The sequence below is a fragment of the Miniopterus natalensis genome, chromosome 12 (assembly GCF_054644295.1).
Source record: "Miniopterus natalensis isolate mMinNat1 chromosome 12, mMinNat1.hap1, whole genome shotgun sequence".
NCBI classification, from domain to species: Eukaryota; Metazoa; Chordata; class Mammalia; order Chiroptera; family Miniopteridae; genus Miniopterus; species Miniopterus natalensis.
The window spans coordinates 74,253,666-74,277,448 of record NC_142092.1 but is presented as its reverse complement, the minus strand read 5'-3'; the positions used below and the strand labels follow the sequence as shown (position 1 = coordinate 74,277,448).

The 23,783-nt window shown below is 62.2% G+C and overlaps 2 protein-coding genes across 3 annotated transcripts; both read left to right on the top strand.

The window, feature by feature from the left end:
• The first annotated feature begins 9 nt into the window (after positions 1-9).
• On the top strand, positions 10-16,749 carry RABL6 (RAB, member RAS oncogene family like 6). 2 transcript variants are annotated; one of them, XM_087823105.1, is made up of 15 exons: positions 10-283; positions 5,620-5,754; positions 6,708-6,755; positions 7,898-7,950; positions 8,904-8,995; positions 10,809-10,949; positions 11,318-11,423; positions 11,539-11,642; positions 13,424-13,743; positions 13,908-14,064; positions 14,602-14,805; positions 14,880-15,102; positions 15,409-15,580; positions 16,033-16,088; positions 16,208-16,749. In XM_087823105.1, exons 1-15 carry the CDS (start codon positions 154-156, stop codon positions 16,382-16,384), a joined length of 2,118 nt encoding a protein of 705 aa, XP_087679231.1. In that variant the 5' UTR covers positions 10-153; the 3' UTR covers positions 16,385-16,749. The 2 variants fall into 2 exon arrangements, with proteins under 2 accessions (XP_087679231.1, XP_087679232.1); XM_087823106.1 differs by lacking the exons at positions 15,409-15,580; positions 16,033-16,088; positions 16,208-16,749 and adding an exon at positions 15,312-15,397 and having other exon boundaries at positions 11-283.
• A 3,666-nt stretch (positions 16,750-20,415) lies between these two features.
• Positions 20,416-23,331, top strand: AJM1 (apical junction component 1 homolog). Its single transcript, XM_087823285.1, has one exon. The coding sequence runs from the start codon at positions 20,416-20,418 to the stop codon at positions 23,329-23,331; it is 2,916 nt and encodes a 971-aa protein (XP_087679411.1).
• Positions 23,332-23,783: the final 452 nt, after the last annotated feature.

Here is a 23,783-nt window from a genome sequence, read left to right as displayed (position 1 = left end):
GGAGCAGAGTCGCCGCGGCTGAGCCCCCCGCGCGGCCTTCGAAGCGGGAGCCCGGTCGCCGGGACGCGGGGCATGGTGCGACCCGCGCCACTCCGCCGCCGCCGCTGCTGCTGAGCTCGCGGGCCACGCCGAGCTCGGACGCGGGACGGGAAGATGTTTTCCGCCCTCAAGAAGCTGGTGGGGTCGGAGCCGCCTCCGGGCCGCGAGAAGAACATCCCCGCCGGGCTGCAGTCCATGAACCAGGCGCTGCAGCGGCGCTTCGCCAAGGGCGTGCAGTACAACAGTGAGTGCGGGGCGGGCGGGAGAGGGGCCGGCCCGGGGCCTGGCCGGCCGCGGGCCGCGGCGGGCGCTGTCCGTGCGCTTCAGGCTGTGCGGAGCCTGCCCGGGGCCGCAGCGCGTCGGTTTGGGCGCGGGGGACGCGGGCTCCGGCCTCCGACCCGCGGCCCTTCCCGGGAGGCCGGAGCCCGCGCCCTGCGCTCGGGTGGCGCGGCCGCCGAGCCCGCTGCGCTCCGCGGCGCCCGAGGCCCGGGCGGCCTGGCCCGGGAGGGGCGCTGGTTACGTAACTGGCAGAGCTCAGGGCCGGGGGCGCTGGCGTTTCCTTGGCAGGCTCCGATTTGCAGGCGGAATATCAGCGACGCCACAGTCCTGCCCCCCATCTTTTTTTAAAAGAAGCCCGTAAGGGGCTTGTTTAGACAGCTCCAGGAGGCGCGGGGACGGGACTTGTCGGGGTCGGAGGCCGGTCTCCCCGCGGGGGGAGCAGCTGTTTGCAGCCGCCCCGAGCCCGGGTCGCTCCCGTCCCGTCATCAATTATGCAGATTGTGTGGCTCCCCGGGGCTGGCCGACTTCTTGACCTCTTTTAAGTTTTCCGTCTCGCTGGCCTTTTCCTAGCAGCACTGGACGGCTTTTTATGTCCCCTGCTTTTAGACGCTTTCCCTCGGTGCTTCGGGAGCGGGCGCGGGCCTCCCTCCCTCTTTGCTTCCCGGCTGTGATGGCCTGTTTTGGTGGTGATGTATGATATCAAGAAACCAACTGGAGAGACCTTTGTGCAGGTTTAAAAGAGAGGTTATTGCCCCGGCCGGTGCGGCTCAGTTGGTTGAAGCTCGGTCCTGTGCACCAAAGGGTCTCGGGTTCGATTCCCGGTCAGGCACGTGCCCAGGTCACGGGTAACCCTGGCCGGGGGCGTGTATGGGAGGCAGCTGATGGATGTTTCTCCCTCACATGCATACTTCTTTCTCTCTCCCTCTCCTTTCCTCTCTCTCTAGAATCAATGAAGAACATGTTCTCAGGTGAGGATTTTTTAAAAGGAGAGAGAGCCCAGGCCAGTGTGGCTCAGTGGTTAGAGCACTGGCCTGTGGACCAAAGGGTCCCGGCCAAGGACACCTACCTGGGTGGCAGGTTCACTCCCCAGTCCCAGTGGGGTGCATTCGGGAGGCAACCAGTTGATGTTTCTCACACATGAGTGTTTCTTCCCCCCTCCTATCCTCTTCAGAATCAATGAAAAACATGTCCTCCATGAGGATTAGAGGGGGGTCGCAGTTCATGCATTCCACTCACAATTTCATATGTATTTCTCATTCAGAGAAGAAAATAATAGTCAAAATACATATTTTACAAATCTTTTAAACCTACACTTGGGTCCCTTATTTAATTTTCTCGCTTACTATATTATTTTAAACTTAACTCCAGTCCTTTGGAAATTAGACCTGGACACTGGAAACTGTCTGCCTTCTGAAAAGCCCTCCCTGGTGGCCACACCCCCTGGTGTCCAATGGGCGGAAGGAAAAGGGCAGTGGAGTTGTCCAGAGAAGAAACCCCAGCCTCAGGTAGTTGGGGTCAGGTTATGCTCTCCCAGAACTAAATGAGAGAAATTGGGATTTGGACCTGAATTAAGATCGAGAGGAATGTTGTTCCTATAGTTGAGTGATGCAGTTTCAAAACTTTTGATTTCCTTTATTAGTCAGTAGAATAGAATGTTTCTAGTTTATTTTCCAAGGTATCTTACCTAGAGCAACAAACCAGCAACACGATAACTACAGGTTTGGGATTGTTCTACCTAAGGGTCGACTTCCGAGTATATGGTTCTTAGAGAATGTTGTCCTCCTGGGGCAAATAGGCATTTTCTTTAAGCTGCTGTGGCGGCGAGAAATGACTGGTCACAGGTGCGCAGCATCCCAGCGTCCTGGGCCGTGTTTGTGTTTGGAAGTCATTTGCATCGGAGGGGAAGAAGCAGTGGGACCTGAATTGAATTGGTCCACTCTTTCTTTGGCAGCTGGACACAGTTTATCGGCCATGTGTGTGGAGAAGCTTTAACCAGGGGCAGCTTCCCGGTGAGGAAATGCCATTCGCAGGATTGCCCAGGATTGCCCGTGCTCAGGACTGTGTTCCTCACAGCCAGGCCCCGGGTCACAGGGCTAGAATTTAAAAATGGACTTGAATTCTCCCTCACTAGAGACCTTGTGGAAAGTTGGTTTCAGGGCAAGGAGCCCTTCCTTTAGGGAAGAGCCCCAGTAGGGCCAGTTTGCACATCGCCGAGCCTTCGCTGTCCGTGGCAGGCCACGTGTTCCTTTATGGGTTTTCCTTCTCTGGTTCATTTATTCAGCAAATATTTATTGTGTTCATCAGTGAAAACCAGACATGGATCTCTGCCTTGTGGGTCTTGCATTCTGGGGGGAGGACAGGGCACACAGTGAACACAGGGAATGAGTGACCGTGGAGCCTGTCTCGAAGACGGAGAACCACGGAAACCAGACAGAGCACCGTGAGAGTTGGGGTGGCGTTTGGGCTTGAGATGGAGGACAGAGCCAGCCTAGTGGGGCTGGAGGGTGGCAGGGAAGGCACAGAAGGTAGGTGTGTTCTGGGCCAGGTCGCAGTGCAGCAAGGTAGGGAGAGGAGCACAGGACCAAGCCTTCAGGCCACCCTAGGGACTTTGTGAATGAGAACTTTGAAGGGCTCTGAGCAGAAAAGCGACCTCTGTGTTGGGAATGGGCTGGGCTGCCCAGGAGCTGGGGACCTTGAGATGACAGTAGCTCAGCAAAAGGGCATTGTGAGCGTCTAAACCCACGTCTCTGCAGGGTGCCTGCACGTTTGTGTCTGAGATGAGCCGTACACTGCTGTTTCTGTATGAAAGAGAACTATCGCCATCAGGAAATTTGTGGGGACGAGTGAGTTAATATTGAATCAGGGTAAAAAGACTCACAGGTCCTGCAGTCGAGCCATGTTCTGCATTGTGTCTTCGCTCAGGAAGCTGAGAATAGAAATGGAAAGTTAACCATCTGCTAGTAAAACAGCTAGTTTGCCACGTGCTTCTTAAGTAAAGGGCTGCTCTTATCACTTTTGGGTGACTCTTAATTAAAGGTTTTCCAGGTGAGTCACTTGCTCAGCTTATTTGAGCCAGTGTCTAAGGTTCTGAGATTGACTTGACTTTTAACCTAAAAGGAGGGGCTAGTTACTTATTTATTTCCAACATTCTAGGGTTTTTTTGAATTAACTTGTAAAATGAGTAAATGTCAGATTTTAAAAAGATTTCACTTCAGGAGAAAGTAAAACTTTGTTCTCGAAAACTGAAAGAAAATAAAAAACAAGTATGTTTTAAAATTGGCGAGGGTAAAAAAGGAAACTCTAAGATTACATCGAGACTGAGCAGGTAAGTGGCGTTTGGAGGAGACCCTCCAGAAATGAACACACGGTCATCAAAATAAAGAGCAACATACTCACTCTGAAGAGAGACGCAAACATGGGGTTAGCAGCAGGCCTGAAACATGTCTGTCGGGTATAAGCGTTGGTGGGAAGATCAGTGAGGGTGGAGAAGAGGCCATGGGTGAAGAAAAGACTGAAGGTTTTCCCATAATTCATGAAACTGCAAGTTGCCCGAGTCCAGAGTTTTAAAAGCATCCGCAGCTGGACACATCATTGGAAGTTTTCAGAACATCAGAGTGAAAAAGAAAAATTATGGAAGCAACCAGAGCAGACAGACTGCCTTCAGGGGAAGCCGGTGGCAGGTGACCCACTCACAGTAACATGGGTAGCCTCCAGGACCGTCTGCAAGCCTGTACCCAGCACCGAGTGAGCAGTGGTCAGGAGTGACATGGCTAAGCTGTTTCAGTCCAGGTGGACACCTTACTGTGCCCAGTTCCTGCTGCAGTGAGTACTGAAGGTTACTCTAGGCAGGTGGGCACAGAGCTCAGAGAAGCCGTGGGATCCCAGGGCAGGAAAGCGCAGAACCACAGGTGTGGGGGGAGCCTGAGCATGTTTCAGTTGAAGACAGTGCTGATTAACATGGGAACGTAGATGGAGAAACTGAAATCCAGAAGTTAACATGTCACGCACCAGAGGGGCAGGTCGGGAGTGCGGCATTCGGAAGCCCGGTGTTGTTTAAGAGTAGTAAGACAGAAATTTATTAACTGTAGACCTTGTTACAACAAACATGAATGTTAGGAATTTAGGAGTTACCATTCAAAGAACAGAAACATATTGCAAATCTTCTAAATACCAGGCAAAGGGGGAATAGAAACCCCACACAGCCCTGGCTGGTGTGGCTCAGTGGTTAAAGCGTTGGCTCAAGGACTGAAGGGTCTCGGGTTCAATTCCTGCCAAGGGAACACACCTTGGTTGCAGGCTCGATCCCAGTGTGGGAGGAAAGCAATGGATGTTTCTCTGCGCTCGCACCCCCCCCCCCAAAAAAAGCTAAGGAACCAATATCCTTGGGTGAAGATTTAAAAAAATAATTTAAAACGAAACCAAAAAAAACAAGCCACACAAGGTTGTAGGCGGCAGCACAGGAGGAGTAAGCACCTGTCGGCTCCACTCCCAGCCTCATCCTGGTACTTGCTGCCTCCTAGGCTCTGCGAGGCACTCCTGATCACCCTCCTTGGGTGTCTTCCCAGAACAAGCCAGCTCGGGGCACCCTGGCGCTGAACCCTGGAGGCAGCGGGAAGTCCACACTCCTGCGTGGAGCTGTAGGCTCTGGCCCCTGCACTGCTCCGTCCCTGCTTATCCCACCAGCACGTGGATCATGTCCCCTACCCTGCTCTGTCCCGCTTCCCCGCCTGACACACAGGCCACTGTAAATAGTTGTTGAGGGAGCAAACTAGAGCACAGGCTTTCTCCTGTAACCCCCCCCCACATACACACGTGTGGTCTTCAGAGGCCTGGCACTCTGCAGAATTTTGCACTAAAAATACAGAGCCGAGGAAAAGTAGGTTAACAGCAAACCATTGGGATCTAGGAAATTGCCCTGCCCGACTTCAGCAGCCCAACCTTGACTCTGACCCTGACCCTGTGAGCCCAACCCAAGTCCAGTCTAGGGGAGATGCTTTCCTGTGAGTACAAGGTCTGAGCAGGTATCATTGTGTCAGCCCAGGAGAAAAGGCCTCCCAGATCCTCTGCTGAGCAGCAGGGAGAGAGAGCAGAGGCCCGGCCGCCATGGGCACCAAGTGGACCCGTAGGCTCTCATGTCCTTGTCTGCCAGCCCATCCCTGGCCCTTGGACCCTCCCAGCTGGCCGACCACTTGGCCCAGGGTCGGTGCAGAAGAAAGTGTGTGTGGGCACGGACCATGGTGAAGTGAAAGTTTGCTTTGGGTTGGTTTGTTTACCTGATCTGCCCTTTCTCCCTCCTGCCAGTGAAGATAGTGATCCGAGGAGACAGGAACACGGGCAAGACCGCACTGTGGCACCGGCTGCAGGGCAAGAAGTTTGTGGAGGAGTACATCCCCACGCAGGAGATCCAGGTCACCAGCATCCACTGGAACTACAAAAGTGAGGGCGGCGGGGAGTGGGACGGGGAGGGCCAGCAGCTGCCCCTTGCAGGGTGGGGGCTTGCATTCCATTGCCCTTCCTTGGCGTTGGTTCCTTGGAAGCATCTTCCTCAGCATGGTGTTGTCATGGAAACTGTACATGTGTGCAAACCCCATCACCTCAGAGGGGCTGTCATGGCTCTCATGAAAGTCACTTTTGGGACACCGAAATCGCCTCCCAGAGAAGTAGACAAGGCGGCAGGGGCTCCTCGGGGGGAGCTGGGTCCAAAGCGCCACCCTTGAGCCTGGATACCTTGGAAAGGCAAAAGGTCTGGCTTGACACGGGGCACATCCTAGGGCCAGGCCCTCCAGTGGTCGCAGCTGCCGTTGGCTCCACCAGCAGGGGGACCCTCAGTCATAGCCCCAGGTCTTTTCTTCAGGGTTTGAAAGTCCCTGTCCCCGAAAGGACTTGATGGACAGCATACCTGGTGGCCTCCTGGGCATGGCTAGAGTGGCCAGCTGCTTCCAGGAGGCGGAGGGGCTGCTCTGGGTGTTTGGGAACCATGCTTTTCAATGAAAAAATAGTGGCTCCGCAGCAGGACACACAGGCCTTTGTAGCAGTTGAGTCCCACTTAGCCACATCCAGGCCACGTCCACTGCAGGGGCTGGGCGTGGCTCTGCTTCCTAGCCAAGACCACCCACCCCACCCTTGGCACCCCTTTCCCAGTCTGGATGAGGCTAGCAGGGGTGGGTGCACTAAGGTTCTCAGAATCCTTGGGGTGGAGGGTGGGTGGCCTCCCTGCCACCTAGGGAGGGAGTGTCCCAGGCCACAGCACGGGTAGACTTCTGGGCAGAGGTCCTTGGATGGTGCCCAGGGAGAGGCCTATGTCTCCAGTGGTGCCTGGACAGCCCCTAGGACCCCATCTTTATACACTAGAGGGTCACTTGGGTACTAATCTTCTTTTCCTCTTTTAGCCACCGATGACATCGTAAAAGTTGAGGTCTGGGATGTAGTTGACAAAGGTAAGTTGTGTCTTTATATCAAGTACTTTTCCCTTTCGCATTCCGTTCATCCAGTAACTAGACGAGCCCTCCTTCCTCCCTTCCTGCGCCCAGCTCGTTGGTGTGCCCTTGTCCTGTGTGGGTTCCTGTCAGACTCAGTGTCAGCTCTGCCCACCTCAGATGGTGGGGTGACCATCAGCATCTTCTCGGAGCCCTGCCTGTTGGAGATCTGGGTTGGTGCTAATCTTCTGTTTAGTGTCTGGGTCCTGGGCCAGCGCCCCTGCATCTGTGGTGGACGGGAGGTGTGCACAGCAAGAACCCATCAGGGACCAAGTTCTGTGCTGTTTAAACGACTGTTTCACCCACGGAACCCGAACCTGGGCAGTGGGGTGAGAACTGTTTTGAGCTGAAGGAAACAGCCTTCTGTCTGCCAGCCCAGCCTGCTGCCTGTTGGATTGGGTCAGCAGGTGAGGGCTCAGGGAGAAGCTGTGAAAAGAGGCAGAGGTTGGTTTTTAGTACATGAACCCGTTTGTTCTGGGGGGATTAGCTTTGTCCAGCCTGCTGCACTGTGTCTGGGGGACGTGGAATCCCAGTGAGAACAGTCCTACCCCCTCAGTGTCTCTCAGCTGTAGGGGGGGAGCTCTGGGCCACTTGGGAGCCACCAGCGCCCAGCTCTGGCTCCATGGGCCTTCTCGGCCCTGTCTAGCTGTCCCCCTCAGCACTAACTCAGGGAGCCTCTATGGACTTGAAGGCAGCCCCTCTGGGCTGGGAGCTGGTCGGTCCTGGAAGGAAGTGCCCGCATTCGAAGCCGAGCCTGGTAGGGGCATCAGGGCGGTCTCACAGGCAGCTCGCTGTGCCCCTGGGCCTGCCCGGTGCCTTCAAGGCCAGGCCTAGCTGTCAGCAGCTCGTTAGGGCCTTTCTCCGGGCTAGGCTGGGGCAGGCGGAGCTGCCAAGGAGGCCTCACTGGGATCCCGGCCTCATCTTGCTGCCTCAGGGCTGCTACAGTGCTCGCTGAGTAGGGGCTGGGCTTCTGGGGTCTCCAGTCATCATGGCATTTGCTGAAGGTGGGGCTGGGGAGTGGGGCATGGGGAAGGGACGCTCCTGCCTCTGGCCATCCTTAGACGTAGAGAGTCCACCTGGTGACTTTTGTGTTATTTAATCAGGAAAATGCAAAAAGCGAGGCGATGGCTTGAAGATGGAGAATGACCCCCAGGAGGTAGGCAGGATCCTGCCTTGCAGTCCTCAGGGGGCGGGGGATGCGGGCACCACTCTTCGGACTCCTCTGCCTGCCTGTCCCTCCCAGCTGCTCTCAGGACCTGTTGCCCATTGTCACATTGGGGTGGCTGGGCCCACCAGAGCCACTGCCCCATGTCAGTGACCCCGTCAGACACTATGTGGAGTTCCAGTGACCTGAGAGGGACTTACGTGAACTGGCCAAAGTCTATATCCCTGTCACAGAGGCCTCAGGTCTTAAAAGCACAGGGCGTGCCTTCATGTTGTGGCCTGGGCACATGTGGGCGTGAGCATGGCTTCTAGTGGGCTGTCATGTGGCTACCTCCCTTGTCACACAGGAGTTGGGTGGACTATTGCTCTCTGTTCTGGGGCAGCTTTTCTGTTGCTTCCAAGGGCCCTTCCCTGTCCTGCTGTCCGCAGGCGGCCTCAGGACACGGGCAGCCTCCCTGTTCCCCTTCGTGGCGGAAAGGTTAAGTGACCGCCTGGCCCATTTGTGTGGCGTGTTGCCCGTCCCCAGCACAGCAGCCGCTCTGGTCTGTGTGCTCTAGAAGGTTCTCTGCAAATGCGTCCTCGGTGTTGGAATGCATACCTTGCCGTGGGGTGATGGGCGCCCCAGCACTCCTCCTGGATGGCAGAAAGTTGGGACCATGAGAGCGGGGTCCTGCTAGTGGCCAGTGGAGAAGACCCCACCCAGGTCCCAGTGGGGCCAGTCACAATAGCCCCAGAGTCTGAAGTAGTTATTGCCAGACCCTTTGAGGCAGTTTTCCGACCCCGTACTAGGTAATCTTGAGTTTACATATATTTTCCAAAGTGAAAATAGCTATTATCTTTTCTGTGTAAAAGTCTTGTTCAGCCTCTTCTGGGAGCTGTGGGCTCACACCTGTGGGATTCTGCCCACAGCACCATCTCTTACGCCCAATCCCCTCCCGTCCTCAGGCAGAGTCTGAGATGGCCCTGGATGCCGAGTTCCTGGATGTGTACAAGAACTGCAATGGGGTGGTGATGATGTTCGACATCACCAAGCAGTGGTAAGGGGCAGGCTGGGCACCCTCGCCACTCCAGCACCACCCCACCCAAGGGACATTCTGTGGGTCCAGCCAGTGGTGGTCACACCAGCCTCAACACCGGTGCCAAATGCTTCTCCAGGGCCAGCCATGGGCTGTGCACGGTGGTGGTTCAGCCACACAGAACCCCCAGCCTAGACGTTTGGGTGCCTGCAGGTGTGCACCTGAGGCCAGGGGGGGCGTGTTCACAGGCTGGCTCAGGGTTGGGGGCAAGGTGCACCTTGCACAGCACCACAGCCTTTCCTGAAGACACCATCTAAAATTTTGCGGAATCAAGTGGCGCTTTTATTGGATACTCCCAGAAGGCCCCCATTCTTTGACTTGTACTAGGAGGATGCACAGCAAAGTTCCATCTCAGTGAGAGGCTCCAGAGCAGGATCAGCAGTAGGGAGGTGCGGGGGCAAGGGTGAGGTGCTGGGCTCTAGCTCCCAGAGCCTCTGCATGGAGCCACGGTGGTGCCCAGCCCAGCTCTTCTGAGCATCCTGCAAACCTTTCCTGCAGTGCTGGATCTCACCCATACACCTGTGTGGGTGCCTGCTGGGCTGCATCCGTCTCCCACAAGTGCCCAGCAGTGACTGGGGTCCTAGGGGTCAGGTGTGCCCTGACAGCACACACAGGACAGCCATTGGGTGCAGCAGGCAGGACGATGGAGACATGCGTGGAGCAGGGGGGTGGAGTCCCAAGCACCTTGCAGGAAAAGCAGGAGCGCGCTCCACTCCTCAGGGAAGACCAGCGCCTCCCGTGGACACTGCAGGGGGCCAGTGAGCCCAGGGAGACAGGTAGCTTTCCTGTGGGTTTGCGCATGGACAGTGGCCATCTCCACATCACTGAAGTGTCCTTGAGCTTCGTTGGACAAGTAGTGACCTTCAGTGCAGGAAGAGCATTCTGAAGAGCTGGGGTGGGCCGGCTGGGGCTGCCTGTGCCTGTGTGCCAGTGTACAGGCCAGGGGGATGGGGAAGTAACGGCAGGCACATGTCCATGAGGCTGTGAGACCCGGGTCCAGCAGGCAGCTGTGCCAGGAGGGGGGCTTAGGTGTGGTCAGACAGCTGGGACCCTGAACACCAGCATGCTCGGCTCAGGCGTTGCTTGTGAGGGCCTGGAGCCCTGCTGTGCCAGAGGACAGAGGACACTGAGTCGGCCAGCGTTTTCAAGTGGGCCCTGTGGCCGGAGCAAGGCGTGGCTGCATGCACGGGCATCCCCAAGCAGGAGGGCAGGGGCACCGTTGGCCCTTTAACAGTGTAAAGTATGTGTGAGTAAAAGAAATAGAACCAGGCTCCAAACATGGTGCACACTGTACTTTTCCTGCTCTGTGCCGGCTTCCTCTGGATCTGGGAGCTTTGTCACACTTCCATTAGTTATTCCTCATGTGACAACCCTGTCAGGCGAGACAACCATCAGCCCCACAGGTGGCGTGGCCCTGTGCCAGGGGACTGCAAAACCCCCACATTACTGCAGAGCAGAGCCCTGAGCCAGCAGAAGGGACACCTCAGAGAGCGCCATGAGCCCCGTGATGTACAAAAGTTGCAGAAGGACACGTGCAGGAAGGAGACTCATGAGCAGCTAAAAATAGGCAAAACCAAAGGCTGTTTTGTGGGTTGGAGATACCCTGAACCCCGAGGAAGGCAGGCAGTGGGCACTGGGGGGGGGGGGGGGGTCCACGGGCATGCACTGTGCTCTGCACTCCAGGGGATGCCTGTGGGTCAAGGGCACACACTAGACTGGGGCAGGGGTTTCGGAGCTGAAACTCAGGTGTGTCTCTTCACATGTGCCTCTGAAGGACCTTCAGCTACATTCTGCGGGAGCTCCCAAAGGTGCCGACCCATGTGCCAGTGTGCGTGCTGGGGAACTACCGGGACATGGGTGAACACCGTGTCATCCTTCCCGACGACGTGCGTGACCTCATCGACAGCCTGGACAGGTGGGCGCCATCAGGGAGCCTGCTGAGGAGGCCTGGGAAGAGGGCCTGGGGCCATGGAGCCGAGGGGGACCCGTGGGATGGAGGGAGGGTAGGACCACTCTGCAAAGGGAATGGGGACTGAGGGCCAAGGGTGGCAGCTGCCTTCCTGGCACCAAGCAGGCGGATGAGGGGTGGGTGCAGTTCCCAGTGCAGGCAGTACTCTGTAGGCACATGGCTAAGCAGAGCCACCGAGGCTTAGGTCTAGGCCCAGGGACCAGGGGCAGTGACCTGCAGAAGGCACCTCAGGTGGCGGGGGCAAACAGGCAGCCTGGCCCGGGGACATCCTCGACCCACCGCACCAGGTGCCTCACTGGTCTTCCCACTAACAGACCACCGGGCTCCTCCTACTTCCGCTACGCCGAGTCCTCCATGAAGAACAGCTTTGGCCTGAAGTACCTTCACAAGTTCTTTAATATCCCGTTCCTGCAGCTCCAGGTGAGCCCTGCCCTGCCCTCCCAGGTGCTGCACTGGCCATGAGTGGGGTGAGTGAGGCTGGAGAGGGGTGGTCACTGCAGCGGCGTCTGCTCAGGTTTCTGCTTCCTCCCCGCAGAGAGAGACGCTGCTGCGGCAGCTGGAGACGAACCAGCTGGACATCGATGCCACACTGGAGGAGCTATCGGTGCAGCAGGAGACTGAGGACCAGAACTACGGCATGTACGCCACCCAGGGGGCCCTGAGGCTGGGCCCATGCAGGGTCAGCACCCTGCCTGGGTCTATGTTGGTGAGACAGGAGGGACAGTGCCACCGTTCTTGCAGACCTGTTGGCCTGGGTGATGTGTGCAGCTCCAAAAATCCGGGTAATGGAGTGCAGGTCCCACAGGAAGGGGGTGAGGGTGGCCCTGCCGTGCCCCAAGCCTTCAGCCCCTCTGTTCCTGGGTCAGGTTCTCTATTAATGTCGGTAATGAAATACAGTAAAACAAGCCCTCATCTAGCACAAGTGGATTAGATTTTCAGTGGGATCCACCTGACTTCTGGAAGAGCTTCCCGGCTCCTCCAGGTGCTCCTGAGGACGGGACAGTGGATACTTTGAGACCCTGCCACCCCTGGCCACCACGCTTCTTGGGCTCTAGCCTTTTTAATTGTCCTGCCAGGACCCACCATACCTCTGAGCTGATGGGTGTAACTGGGGACTGTCAGTTCACCAGAGATGGCTGCTCTGCTGCCGCCCACACAGCCACCTGGCCATGGGGATGGGCACACAAGTGGGCAGCTGCTGGCGCTGCACCTGCCTCTGCCCAGAGCAACCTCACCTGTTGGCTGCTTGGTGTGTGGTGCTAGGTGCCACTGGCCAGGCAGCACGCTACCGGAGGCCCCAGGGACACTAGCCACCCTGGCATGTTCTGGCTGAGGCTGCCATCCCTGTTTTGAGCCTGGTTTTCCAGGTTGAGACCAGCGTAGAGGAGGGTCTTCAGAGAGCTCCTTGATGTTGGGGTTCATGGGGCAGGGATGGAACCTTCTGGTCTTTGACAGCAGAGGTAGAGGGGCCCTGCCTGTGGGCTGAGCAGCCTGTGCATCTCTATCAGGATGGCTGAGTGGGTGGGGAGCAGCACCCCTGCTCTGTCAGGGTCCTGGATTCCCCAGAGCTGGTGGCAGCCTGTCCGCCCTCCACAGTGCAGGGGAGGATGCTTGTGTTTCAGGGCGGCAGGTGCGGAACTGGCCTGAAGGTCAGGCCCATCTGTGCTCACGGCCCTCGTCCCTGGTTCTGGCTGCAGCCCAAGCAGGACCCTTGCACCCTACTTTCCCCAGCAGGAGTCTGTCCCCAACGGACTTCCCAGAGCCAGATCTGGCTGTTGGCTCTGGAAACAAGAGGGCATGTCCACCTTGAGGGGGCCCCGCCCTACAATAGCTGCTCTGCTGCTATAGGGTTTACTTTGACCGAGCTTGGGCACCCAGCACCGCTAGCACATTGTCCCCTGGGGAGACAGCATTGGCACCCTGCCACCCAGGACTGAGCCTCTGGAAAGTTGGGGGTTTGGCAGCTGTCCCCATGCCATATCCATAGGAGATAGGGGCTGGCCTGGCTGAGGACTGAACCAGCTTCCTGCTGTGGGGCCAGAGGCTGGACTCCACTCTTGGCCTGCACCAGACCCCAACCCCAAAGTCCAACCTAAGGGTTAGGGTGGCCAGCCTAGACACCACCTCCCAGTCCCCAGCTTGCAAGCAGAGACTGTGAAAGTCCCCCTTCAAACAAGAGCACGGTGGTCCTCAGCCTGCAGACAGTGGGACTTGTCTTGGGTTCAGTCCTGCCATCTGCACACATGGGCGCAGGGCATGGGTGGGGAGGGGCAATGCTGGCCTGTCAGCCCCTCCCCTTCTCCCAGGGATACTCTGCTTGATGTCGGGGTTTGAGAAGCTGAGCCTGAGGACAGGGATACCTGGCACTGAAGACGAGGAGATGAAGGCAGGTGTCTCACTCCTGTCCTGTGTCCCCCCAGCTTCCTTGAGATGATGGAGGCGCGAAGCCGTGGCCACGCATCCCCACTGGCAGCCAATGGGCAGAGCCCGTCCTCAGGCTCCCAGTCACCTGTGGTACCTGTGAGCGCCATATCCACGGGGAGCTCCAGCCCCAGTACACCCCAGCCAGCCCCACAGCCACCCGTCCACACCCCCTCAGCCTGCCCCTCCCCACCATCCCCCTCAGAGGCTCCACTACCCCCGGCACACCCTGTGGCCCCCGCTCCGGCCCCGAGACGCAGCATCATTTCCCGGCTGTTTGGGACCTCAACAGCTGCCGAGGTGGCCCCTTCCCCCCCAGGTAGGCCCCAGGGTGGTCCCTCAGGAGGTGTGGGTGGCCCAAGTGGTGACACCGTCGCCCTGGCCCTGTAAGCTCCTCAGACTGGATGGGGTCCCTTTCCTTCTGGGTGGGCAGCTTGACAGCCTGGTCACACATCAACCCCTGCTTGTGTCCTGGCCCTGCAGGCACAGATCAAGTCCCAGCTGCAGAGGCCCCAGCAAAAGTCCAGGACGTGGAGGAGTTTGTCCCTGGGGATGGCCTTGACCACAGCTTCCTGGATGACGTAGCACCCCCGAAAGATGAGAGGACCGTTGAGACCGAGGTCCCTCGGGACAGTGACAGGTAAGGGTGGGGCCAGGCCTTCTGTGAGCCACAGACCTGTACCCTCAAGGGCACCTCTCAGGCAGCAGCTGTCCTTGGCCCTCGGCCCTGCCCGCTCCCCCCCCCCCCCCAGACCCACTCCAAGCATCTCCAGTAGCATCACCATGTCCCTCTAAAAGGATGCACAGTGACAAGATGAAGCCAGCACCACACTCCTTCCTGAGTGCCCTACACCACCTGCCAGCCCTCACCCTACACCCCACACCCTGCAGGAAACAACAGACCCTCCTGTGGCTTCTGCTGTTCGGGCAGCATCCCATCCCTCTCCTTGGACCCACCTCACGCCCTCCTGCAGGCCTCTCTGCTGCTGCTGCCACAGCAGTGGGGCCCCCACAGAGCAGCCCCAGAGATGGCCCTGGAGTAGGCTCTTCTCCCCGATCTGTCCCTGTGGAACACAGGGAGCAGCCTGTGGTTGCTGGAGGTTCCCGAGCTCAGGGTGGGGAGCCAGATGCCCACTACCCCCTCACGACCTCTGACCTCCCTGCCCCTCCTTTGCAGTGACGGGGAGGCCCTGGGAGGGAACCCAATGGTGGCAGGTTTCCAGGATGACCTGGACCTCGAAGATAAGCCGCCCCACAGGCCCCTGCTGCCCGCCAGTCCTGTCCCCAGGGAGAGCGTCACTTTTTCCAGTGAGGAGGCTGCAGGACACCCCAAGGCTGCTGCCCTGGCCCCCCAGAAGTGCTCTGAGCCAGAGACCAAACAGTATGTGGGGGTCCCTGGGGGAGGGGCCCAGGAGGAGGGGCAGACAGGCCCCCTGACACCTCCTTGTTCTGAAGGTCCTCCACGAAGGCTCTGAGGCCACACAGGAGTGCAGCTCCCAGGACAACAGAGCCCTGCCGGCCCCTCACTGAGGGCACCTCTCAAGGGCACAGGGATGGGAAGGAGGAACCAGCAGCGTCATCAGAGAGTGACCCTGAGGGGCCCATTGCTGCCCAGATGTTGTCCTTCGTCATGGATGACCCCGACTTTGAAAGTGACCCGGACACTCCACGGAGAGCGGTGAGAGCCCCGAGGACACATCTGGGACAGCATCGTGGGAAGGGGTAAAAGCTCCAAGTGCTGGGAAATATCTCAGCAATGCCAGAGCTCGAGGTCAGCCATGTGGCCCGTCCCCAGAGCCTGTTGGCCCAGTGTGGTGACAGAGGGGAGGGGCTTTGGCATCCTGGCTGCCACACTCAGGCACTGCCATCCCTCTGACCCTGGATCAGGTGTGGGGGCCCCTCTAGGAAGCTTGTCACCTGCCCAGGAAATGGTGGAGCCCAACTATCCAGGTGACACGGCCGCCCCACCTGCCTGCTCCTCCAGGATGAGTTCCCAGTGCGAGAGGATCTCTCCGATGTGACCGACGAGGACACGGGCCCTGCCCAGGCACCCCTGCCCCCCAAACCTCCAGCCCCCTCCTTCAGAGTGAAGAGTGATGCAGATCTCTTTGGCTTGGGGCTGGAGGAGACCGGCCACAAGGCGAGCAGCAGTGAAGGTAGCTGGGGGCCTGAGGCATAGTCCTCACCCTGGGGTCCCTGGGCCACAGGGCACATTTCTGATCCCCTACCTGTCCCTTATACCCAGGGGGTCCTTAGAGCAGCAGAGCCACCCTACAGGTTCCCCGAAAAGCCCTACCCCAGGTCTCAGCCCTGCTTGGGGTGTAGCTGTGCTCTGAACACATCCCGGACCCGGGCTGGCCTGGCCTGCGGCCCTCGGTGGAAACACTGGCATGGCCCCGGCCCTGTCCGTGTCCCTGCCCTTCACCCAGCTGAAAGTATCGCCTGGGACATGTCCCAGGATGGAGAGGACAGGGCCTCCCAGGCTCGCCCTGCAGGTGGAGGGTGTGCCTGTCAGAGAGTGCACTGCGGTCCCCGCCGTCCAGGCTGGGGGGCAGCGGGTGCGGGCCCCGAGGCTGGGATGGGGCGCTGACGAGGGTCCACCCTGCAGAAAAGGACAAGGCTCCCTCCCGGGAGAAGAAGAAGAAGAAGAAGAAGGACAAAGAGGTATGGGAGGGGGGGTGGTCCGGGCCGGCGGGGGAGGGTAAGGCGGGTCCAGGCGGGGTGGGGGGGGGGAGAGGCAGGGGCGGGGCGCGGCCCAGCAGTGACGCCGGCTGCGCCCCCAGGAGGACGACAAGGCCGCGCGGAAGAAGAGCCGGCACAAGCGGAGCAAGGACAAGGAGGAGGCCCGCGAGGACCGGCGGCGGCGGGGCCGGAGGGCGGTGGACGAGCTGGAGGCCTTCCTGGGGGGCGCGTCCCCAGGCGGCCACCTCCGCGGGGGCGGGGACTACGAGGAGCTTTAGACCCGCTGCTGCCGGGCGCACTCCCTGCTCGTCTGGGGCGCTGGGCCCCCCTGCAGAGTGGGCCGCTGCCGCCGGCCGCATTGCTTCTCAGGGAGGGACTAAGGCCCAGGAGGCCGGCGAGGCTGTTTACAAAGGCGGACGCCCGGGTCACCGCCCACCGCATGCGGGCGGCCGGCTTCCTGCGGGGCTCCACCCGGCTGCGCTCCGCTGGCCCCGGCTTCTGGGCCCATCTGCTGACAATGGGCAGTGCTGGCGCCTCCCGGGCGTGGTGTCCAGCGTCGCACCTGCCGGGGCGCGCCCCAGCCGGAGCCAGAATGTCCTTTCTCCTTCCACACTCAGCTCCCATCCATAAAGCTCTCCTGTTTTACTGCTTGTCTGTGTGCTGCTTCCTGCTGCTCGGCTCCCAGGGTGGCCAGCTGGGACTTGCCTGCAGGCCCCTCTTTGCCCCTGGTCACCATGGGTTGGTGGGAAAGGCCGGTGCTCTCACATTGGGCCAAAGAGCCTTTATTCCCAGAAGGGAGGCTGCCTTCTGGGGTAGGAGGACTTCCCAACAGGCCAAACCCAGGAGAGCCATGTGCTGTCCAGGTTGGGCCAGCATGGCCACTGCCTTGCATATTTGTCCCAGTCTATCTAGGCCAGGGCTGGGCGATTGCTCCCAGGAATACATGGAGGTGCCCAGCTCTGAGGGCAGGGGTGTGTCCATGTTCTGCCAGCCTCCAGCTGCCATTAGCACCCAGCCGCACCCCACCCCCACCAGTAGCCAGGGGAAAGGCTCTGATACTGGAGCTGCCCCTCCCTCCAGGGGTGGGCAGGCTGGGCACCCCCCTCCCAGTCCCAAAAACCTCCCTTTACCCAATTTCTGTTCCTATAGTAGTTGTTTTGGTTTTTTTTAATAATTTTGAGAGAGAGGAAGGGAGTGGAAGAAACACTAATTTGTTATTCCTCTTACTTATGCATTCCTTGGCTGATTCTTGTGCCCTGACCAGGAATTGAACCCCCAACCTTGGTTATAGGGATAGTGCTCTAACCAACTGAGCTACCCGGCCAGGGCCAGTGTTCCTAGAGTTTTGAACCTCTGGTTGGGGAGCAGGGGGCACTGGGACAGCAGTCACTGGGTAAGCTAATATGTAGGGACTTCCCTTAGGCCACAACCTGTGAGGTCAACCATCCTTGTGGAGCCCATGAATGTGGGCCTGAGAACAGTACTCATGAACTTGCCCCGGGCCCTACATTCTCACAGACCCACAATGGGACAGGTCCCACTCTTTGGAGCCAGAGTTATTCATGGTCCACTCCTGCCCTGTTAGAATGTTCCCTGGCTCAGCATCTTTGGGGGGGGGGGGGGGGGGAGCTGGCAGGGCTGGAATGGGCCACCTGCAGACCTGCCCAGGGCAGTGACAGCCCCTGCCTGCTTGGACAGGAGGTGAGGGTGGCAGGAGCCTGTCCTCACCTGGGAGAGGCTGGGCATCCTAGGGAAAGGCTTCAGGCCCCAGTCCAGCCTGGTGGCCATATGGCCCCAGGTACCTGCAGAGAGTTTGGCGCCTCCAGCACTGCAGTACAGAGCCAGCGGGGCGGCGGGGAGCCGCCCATCTGCTCCTGCCTGGGCCCAACCCCAGGTGTGAATTTCGGGAGTGAATTTTGGGAGCTGCCTGAGGCTCTGGCCAGGGCTTGGGGCTCCTCCAGAGCCCTGCTCCCATGCCCTGCCTGGCTGCCAGGTGGGAGCTGGCAGGACCGGCAGGCCCCCAGGTTAGACCCCAGGCGCCTTGCGGGTACCAGAGGGCCGGTCACGCAGCGCACAGCACCAGCGCCGAGCCAGGGGGCCACGTGGGTCCCAGGCCCAAGGCGCGGCCCCTTTAAGTGCAACCCCGCCGGCCACCATCGGGGGCAGCACTGAGCTGCCGGACGGCCTCCGCTCCGCTGCCTCGAAGCTTCTGCCGGTGCCGGGGACGCGGTGCGGATGCGGCGGGGACGCCGGGGAGTGGGGGGCGGCGGGCGGGCTCCGGCCTGCACAGCCTATCGGGCTCGGCGGGGGAGCAGCGCTCAGGTAAAGGTCGGGGGCTGCTGCCCCACGCGCCCTGTCTCGGGTGGGGCGCCCGCAAGGATGGGGGTCCCGCCCCCGGCCATCCCGACCGGGCCGCTGGGGGCTGGGGGCCAGGTTGTGCCATGGGGAGGGCCGCCCCCGAAGCTCATTAGGCCTGAGACCCAAATGGGGCAACCACCCCATCCCCCCTGGTGGGGGTGTTGTCCTCACCAGGCAGCGGCAAGGCCAGGCTGTCACCTCCCTGGGGCGGAGCCTCACCCCGTCATACGGCCCCCAATCCGGCCTGACTTTGAGCTTAGGATGGTCGGAAGGGGGCGGGCGGGGGATGGTCCTATAAACCAGGGAGAGTTGGGGTGGAGGCGAGGCTGGGATGGGGACAGGCACTGGACTTTGGTGGCCCTGAGCCAGAATAGCAGCCCTGCTGGCAGGAAGCCCCTGGCACCCCTGGGACACACAGGGTCTACCCGACCCCGACAGGTGAGGGCCAGCGGCCTCCTTTCCCCCGCTCACCCTGGAGCACACTCCTCGGCGGTGTGAGGAGGCGGGGCCTCTCGGCGCCGTCTCAGCCCCTCCCCAGCCTGTCCGAGGGGCTGGTGGTCCAAGTCTGAATGGGAGCCTGGTACAGAGGGTGGACCCCAGCCCAGCCCAGCCAGCATCGCGGGGGGGGGGGGGGGGGGGCGGGGAAACTCAGGTTTCCATGGAGCCTGCCTGAGATGCTGTTGGGAGAGCCCTCTTCTGAGAAAGGGGGTGGAGCGTAACCCACCCACCCCACTGCCTCCCCCGCTGGCAGCCTCCTGGCCAGGTGCCCTACTCAGGGAAAGAGGGTCAGGCATGGGCCCTGGCTCACCCCCCACACACGTGGTCTTGCAGCCGCAGCCTGGTTTCCAGGTTGTGGTGCACAGGCTGCAAAGCTGGGGGTCACTCTCCCAGACTTGTCATGAAACCTCAAGGAGCTTGGTGGGTTTCAACCACCCCAAGATAGCTAGAGTCAGAGGTTTCTGCAAAGGAACCGGGGCTTTGGGGCCCAGGTATGCTCTTTGGGGGACATTATTATGGCCGGGACCATACCGAGTGTCAAGGGTGGGACGTGCCAGTCTGTCAGCCTAAGGGCCATGCCCGGACCTGATGGGGCCACCTCAGGCCCACTGGGGCCTCGGGGCCGGGGCTTGGAGCATCCAGCTGCCCCGAGTAGCGGCCCTGGCTGCGCTGGGGGAGGGGTTCTATGCCGAGCCTCCTCAGCGAGGGGGGCAGGAGACAGTGCCCGCAGAGCTGGCCAGGGCCAGGGGAGGGCGCGCTCTGCCCCGGGCACTCGGCGGGCACTTCTGTCACCAGTGGGTTATGGAGCCAGCGGCCATAAAGTCTGCATAGGCCCCAGATGAGCTCAGCCATTCCAGCCATGGGCACTAGGGGCAGCCTTGAGACCACACCCCCACTCTTCCTACCCGGTCCTGTCCCACACAGCAGTGGCATCGCCTTTTTACTTTTTATTTTTTTAAAACGTATCTTTATTGATTTCCGAGAGAGGAAAGGAGGGGGAGAGAGAGAGAAACAGCAACGATGACAGTCACTGATCGGCTGCCTAGCCCGCAACTCGGGCATGTGCCCTGACGGGGAATCGAACCCCGATCTCCTGGATCCTAGGTCGATGCTCAACCGCTGAGCCACGCCCGGCCGGGCTGGCATCGCCTTTTTAGCTGACCCACCCCATTAGAAAGTGGCCAACAAAGATGGGGGTGGGGGCTGAGTGGCTGAACAGCTGGGTTCCTTCTGCAGGGGCTTCGGTCGCCGGCATGGGGCGAGTGCCCGCGGCCTCCGCCAAGGCCCGAAGCCAGGGCTGCTCCGCCCACTGCGCCCCAGGTAAGTCGGTCCAGCGCAGGGGGTAGCGGGGCTTGGGCCGCGGAGGGGCCTCTCTGACCCGTGTCTCCCCGCAGGGCGAAAGCCCCTCAAGGCCGAATGAGCTGCAGCTGCCAGCCTGGGGACCTCTTTTAAGATGACCCGCACGGACCCACCAGACTTGCTGGTGTCGACCGTGTACCAGGACATCAAGCTGGCGGCGCCGGGGCCCTCGTCCAAACGCGCGCCATGTGAGCGCTCCATGGCCCGGCCTGCTGCGCCCGTGCCCTTCAACAAGCGCCACTGCCGCAGCTTCGACTTCCTGGAGGCGCTGGACGGGGCGGACATGGAGGCCCTCCCCGAGCCGCCGCCCCCGGAGGCCCCCGTGCCGCGCGCCCGGCCCCGCGACGGCGAGCCCCGGCGCCGCGCCCGCTCCAAGAGCGCGCCCCGCGAGCCCCCGGGCCTGGCGCCCGCGCCCGCCTCGCCTCCAGCGCAGCCACGCCGAGGCCGGGAGGTCCAACGCGCGGCGCGGGCCGAGGGGTCACCACGCCGGGAGCCCGCGTACCCCGCGCTGCGTGCGCTAGCCAACGAGCTGCACCCCATCAAGCTGCAGCCGCAGCGGGGCGGCCCGGGCCGCATTGCGCCCCTGTGCGCCGCCGCCGGCCGCTGTGCGCCGCCGGAGCCGGCCGCCGGGCCCGCCCCCCACGTCCGCTGCCGCCTGGACATCAAACCCGACGACGCGGTGCTGCAGCACGCCGCCCGGGGCTCGCGGCCCTGCGGGCCGGTGGAGACCACGCCCTGGGCCCGCGCCGGCCCGCAGCTCCACGGCCTCACGGTGCCGGGGCCCCGCCACGCGGCGCTGTCGCGCACACCCACCCCCAGTGACTCGTACTGCGTGGATCCCCGGGCGCTGTACTGCGACGGGCCCCTGCCTGGGCCCCGGGACTACTCAGAGCGCCGAAGTGTGCCCTTCACCACCCCGCCCGGCCCCACCCAGTTCTTCTACACCGAGGAGCCCGAGGGCCATCCCGGGGGCTTCGCGGCCAGCCCGGGGCCCCCCTTCGACATGTACTTCCCCAGGCCCTTCCCGCCCGAGGAGCCGCCCGGGCCCAGTCCAAGGCGCGGGGGCGGCTACTACGCAGGGGAAGTGCGCACCCTCCCCGTGCACGAGCCGCCCTCCCGTTCCTACTACGGAGAGGCCCCCCGCGCCTACGGGCCGCCCTGGGGCCCCCGCTACCCGCCCGCGGACACCCAGGCCCACCCGGCCGCCCGGCCCTTCTACACAGAAGACCTAGGACGGTACCGAGACCGCGACGCCCTGGCGCGGACTTACCCACACCCACGCGGTAGCCCGGCGTGGGGCGACTGGGGCCCGCGGCCTTACCGGACCCTGCAGGTGGCGCCTCCCCCGGGCCCCGGCGCACTGCTCGCGTCCTGGCACGGCGGCTCAGGCACCAGCCCGCCCCGGCTGGCCACCGACAGCCGCCACTACTCGCGCTCCTGGGACAACATCCTGGCCCCCGGGCCGCGCCGCGAGGACGCCCTGGGCCGCGGCCGCAGCTACGAGAACCTGCTGGGAGGGGAGGTCCGGGAGCCGCTGGGCACGTCCCTGGAAGGCCGGCGCCCGCCGGTCGTGGTGAACCTGTCCACCTCGCCCCGGCGCTACGCAGCGCTGTCGCTGTCCGAGACCTCGCTGTCCGAGAAGGGCCGGGCGGGCGAGGGCCCAGGCCGCAACTGGTACGTCACCCCCGAAATCACGATCACCGACAACGACCTGCGCGCCGCCGAGCGCCCGACCGCCAGGGGCTGGGAGCTGCCAGCGGGCCGCCCGCGGCCGCCCCCGCCCGCCGCCCCCGCCCCCGGCCGCCAGCGCAGCCTGGAGCAGCTGGACGAGCTCATCACCGACCTGGTGATCGACTCGCGGCCCCCGGCCGGGCACGCGCCCGACCCCGCGGCCGACGGCCTGGGCCGCCAGCTTCGCCGCCTCCTGGACCTGCGGCCCCTGGGCCCCGGGGCCCCCGCGCCGGCGCCGCGCTCGCCACCAGCGTCGGCCGGCAGCGCCGAGGAGCCGGCGGGCCCGGGGCAGGCGGCGGGCGCGTCCCCGGAGCCCAGCGCGGACGAAGACGACCTGATGACCTGCTCCAACGCGCGCTGCCGGCGCACCGAGACCATGTTCAACGCCTGCCTCTACTTCAAGTCCTGCCACAGCTGCTACACCTACTACTGCTCGCGCCTGTGCCGCCGCGAGGACTGGGACGCGCACAAGGCGCGCTGCGTGTACGGCCGCGTGGGCAGCGTGTGCCGCCACGTGTTGCAGTTCTGCCGCGACAGCGGCCCGGTGCACCGCGCCTTCTCGCGCATCGCACGCGTGGGCTTCCTGTCTCGCGGCCGCGGCGTGCTCTTCCTGGGCTTCCCCAGCCCCGGCTCCGCGGACAACTTCCTGCGCTTCGGCCTCGAGGGGCTGCTGCTGTCACCCACCTACCTGTCCCTGCGCGAGCTGGCCACGCACGCGGCACCGCTGGGCAGCTACGCGCGCGAGCTCGCGGCCGCCGGGCGCCTCTACGAGCCGGCCGAGTGCTTCCTGCTCAGCGTGTCCGTGGCCGTGGGCCCCGGCGCCACCCCCCCCGGCGCCGCCCGGCCCGCGCCCGCGCCGCGCAGCCCCGGGCCCACGGTGCGCAAGTTCGCCAAGATGGCGCTGGCGGCCGGCAGCCCCGCGCGCCCGCCGCCGGCGCGCGGCCTGGAGCCCGACATGGAGACGCTGATCCTGACGCCGCCCCCGGGCACGGCGGGCCTGGACCAGGAGGGCGAGGCGGGCCGGCGCGCGCGCGAGGTGGCCTTCATCCACATCCAGCGCGAGCTGCGGCTGCGCGGCGTCTTCCTGCGCCACGAGTTCCCGCGCGTCTACGAGCAGCTCTGCGAGTTCGTCGAGGCCAACCGGCGCTTCACGCCCACCACCATCTACCCCACGGACCGGCGGACCGGCCGCCCCTTCATGTGCATGATCATGGCCGCCTCCGAGCCTCGCGCCCTGGACTGGGTGGCCAGCGCCAACCTGCTCGACGACATCATGTGAGGCGCGCGGCGCGCCGGGGCCCCGCCCCGTCCACCTAGGCCCCGCCCAGTGCACCCGGGCCGCCCTCGAGCCCCGCCCGGTTCACCCAGGGCTTCCCCGAGCCCCGCCCAGCCCACTCTAGTCCAGCTCAGTCCACTTGGGCCCCGCCCCTGCCTCCAAGCCCCGCCTCAAACCCGCCCAGTCCCCGCCCCCTGGTCTCGAGCTCCGCCCAGGTCCTACCCTAGTGGGTTCTCTACCCGCCCCGCCTCTCCTCCTCGCCTCCTGCGACTCCGCCACGGGTACAGCCCAGCTCCCCCTTGCGCCCCCCCAGAGGCCGGTCCTTGGCCGCTTGGTGCTCCCCGCTGGGAGGCGGGGTGGGCCTGAGGACCGCCCGGCCTTGCCTTCAAGCGGAGGGGTCACTACTGCAGACCCCACCGCGCAGATCCGGTCCGTCCGTCCGCGTCGTCCGCAGG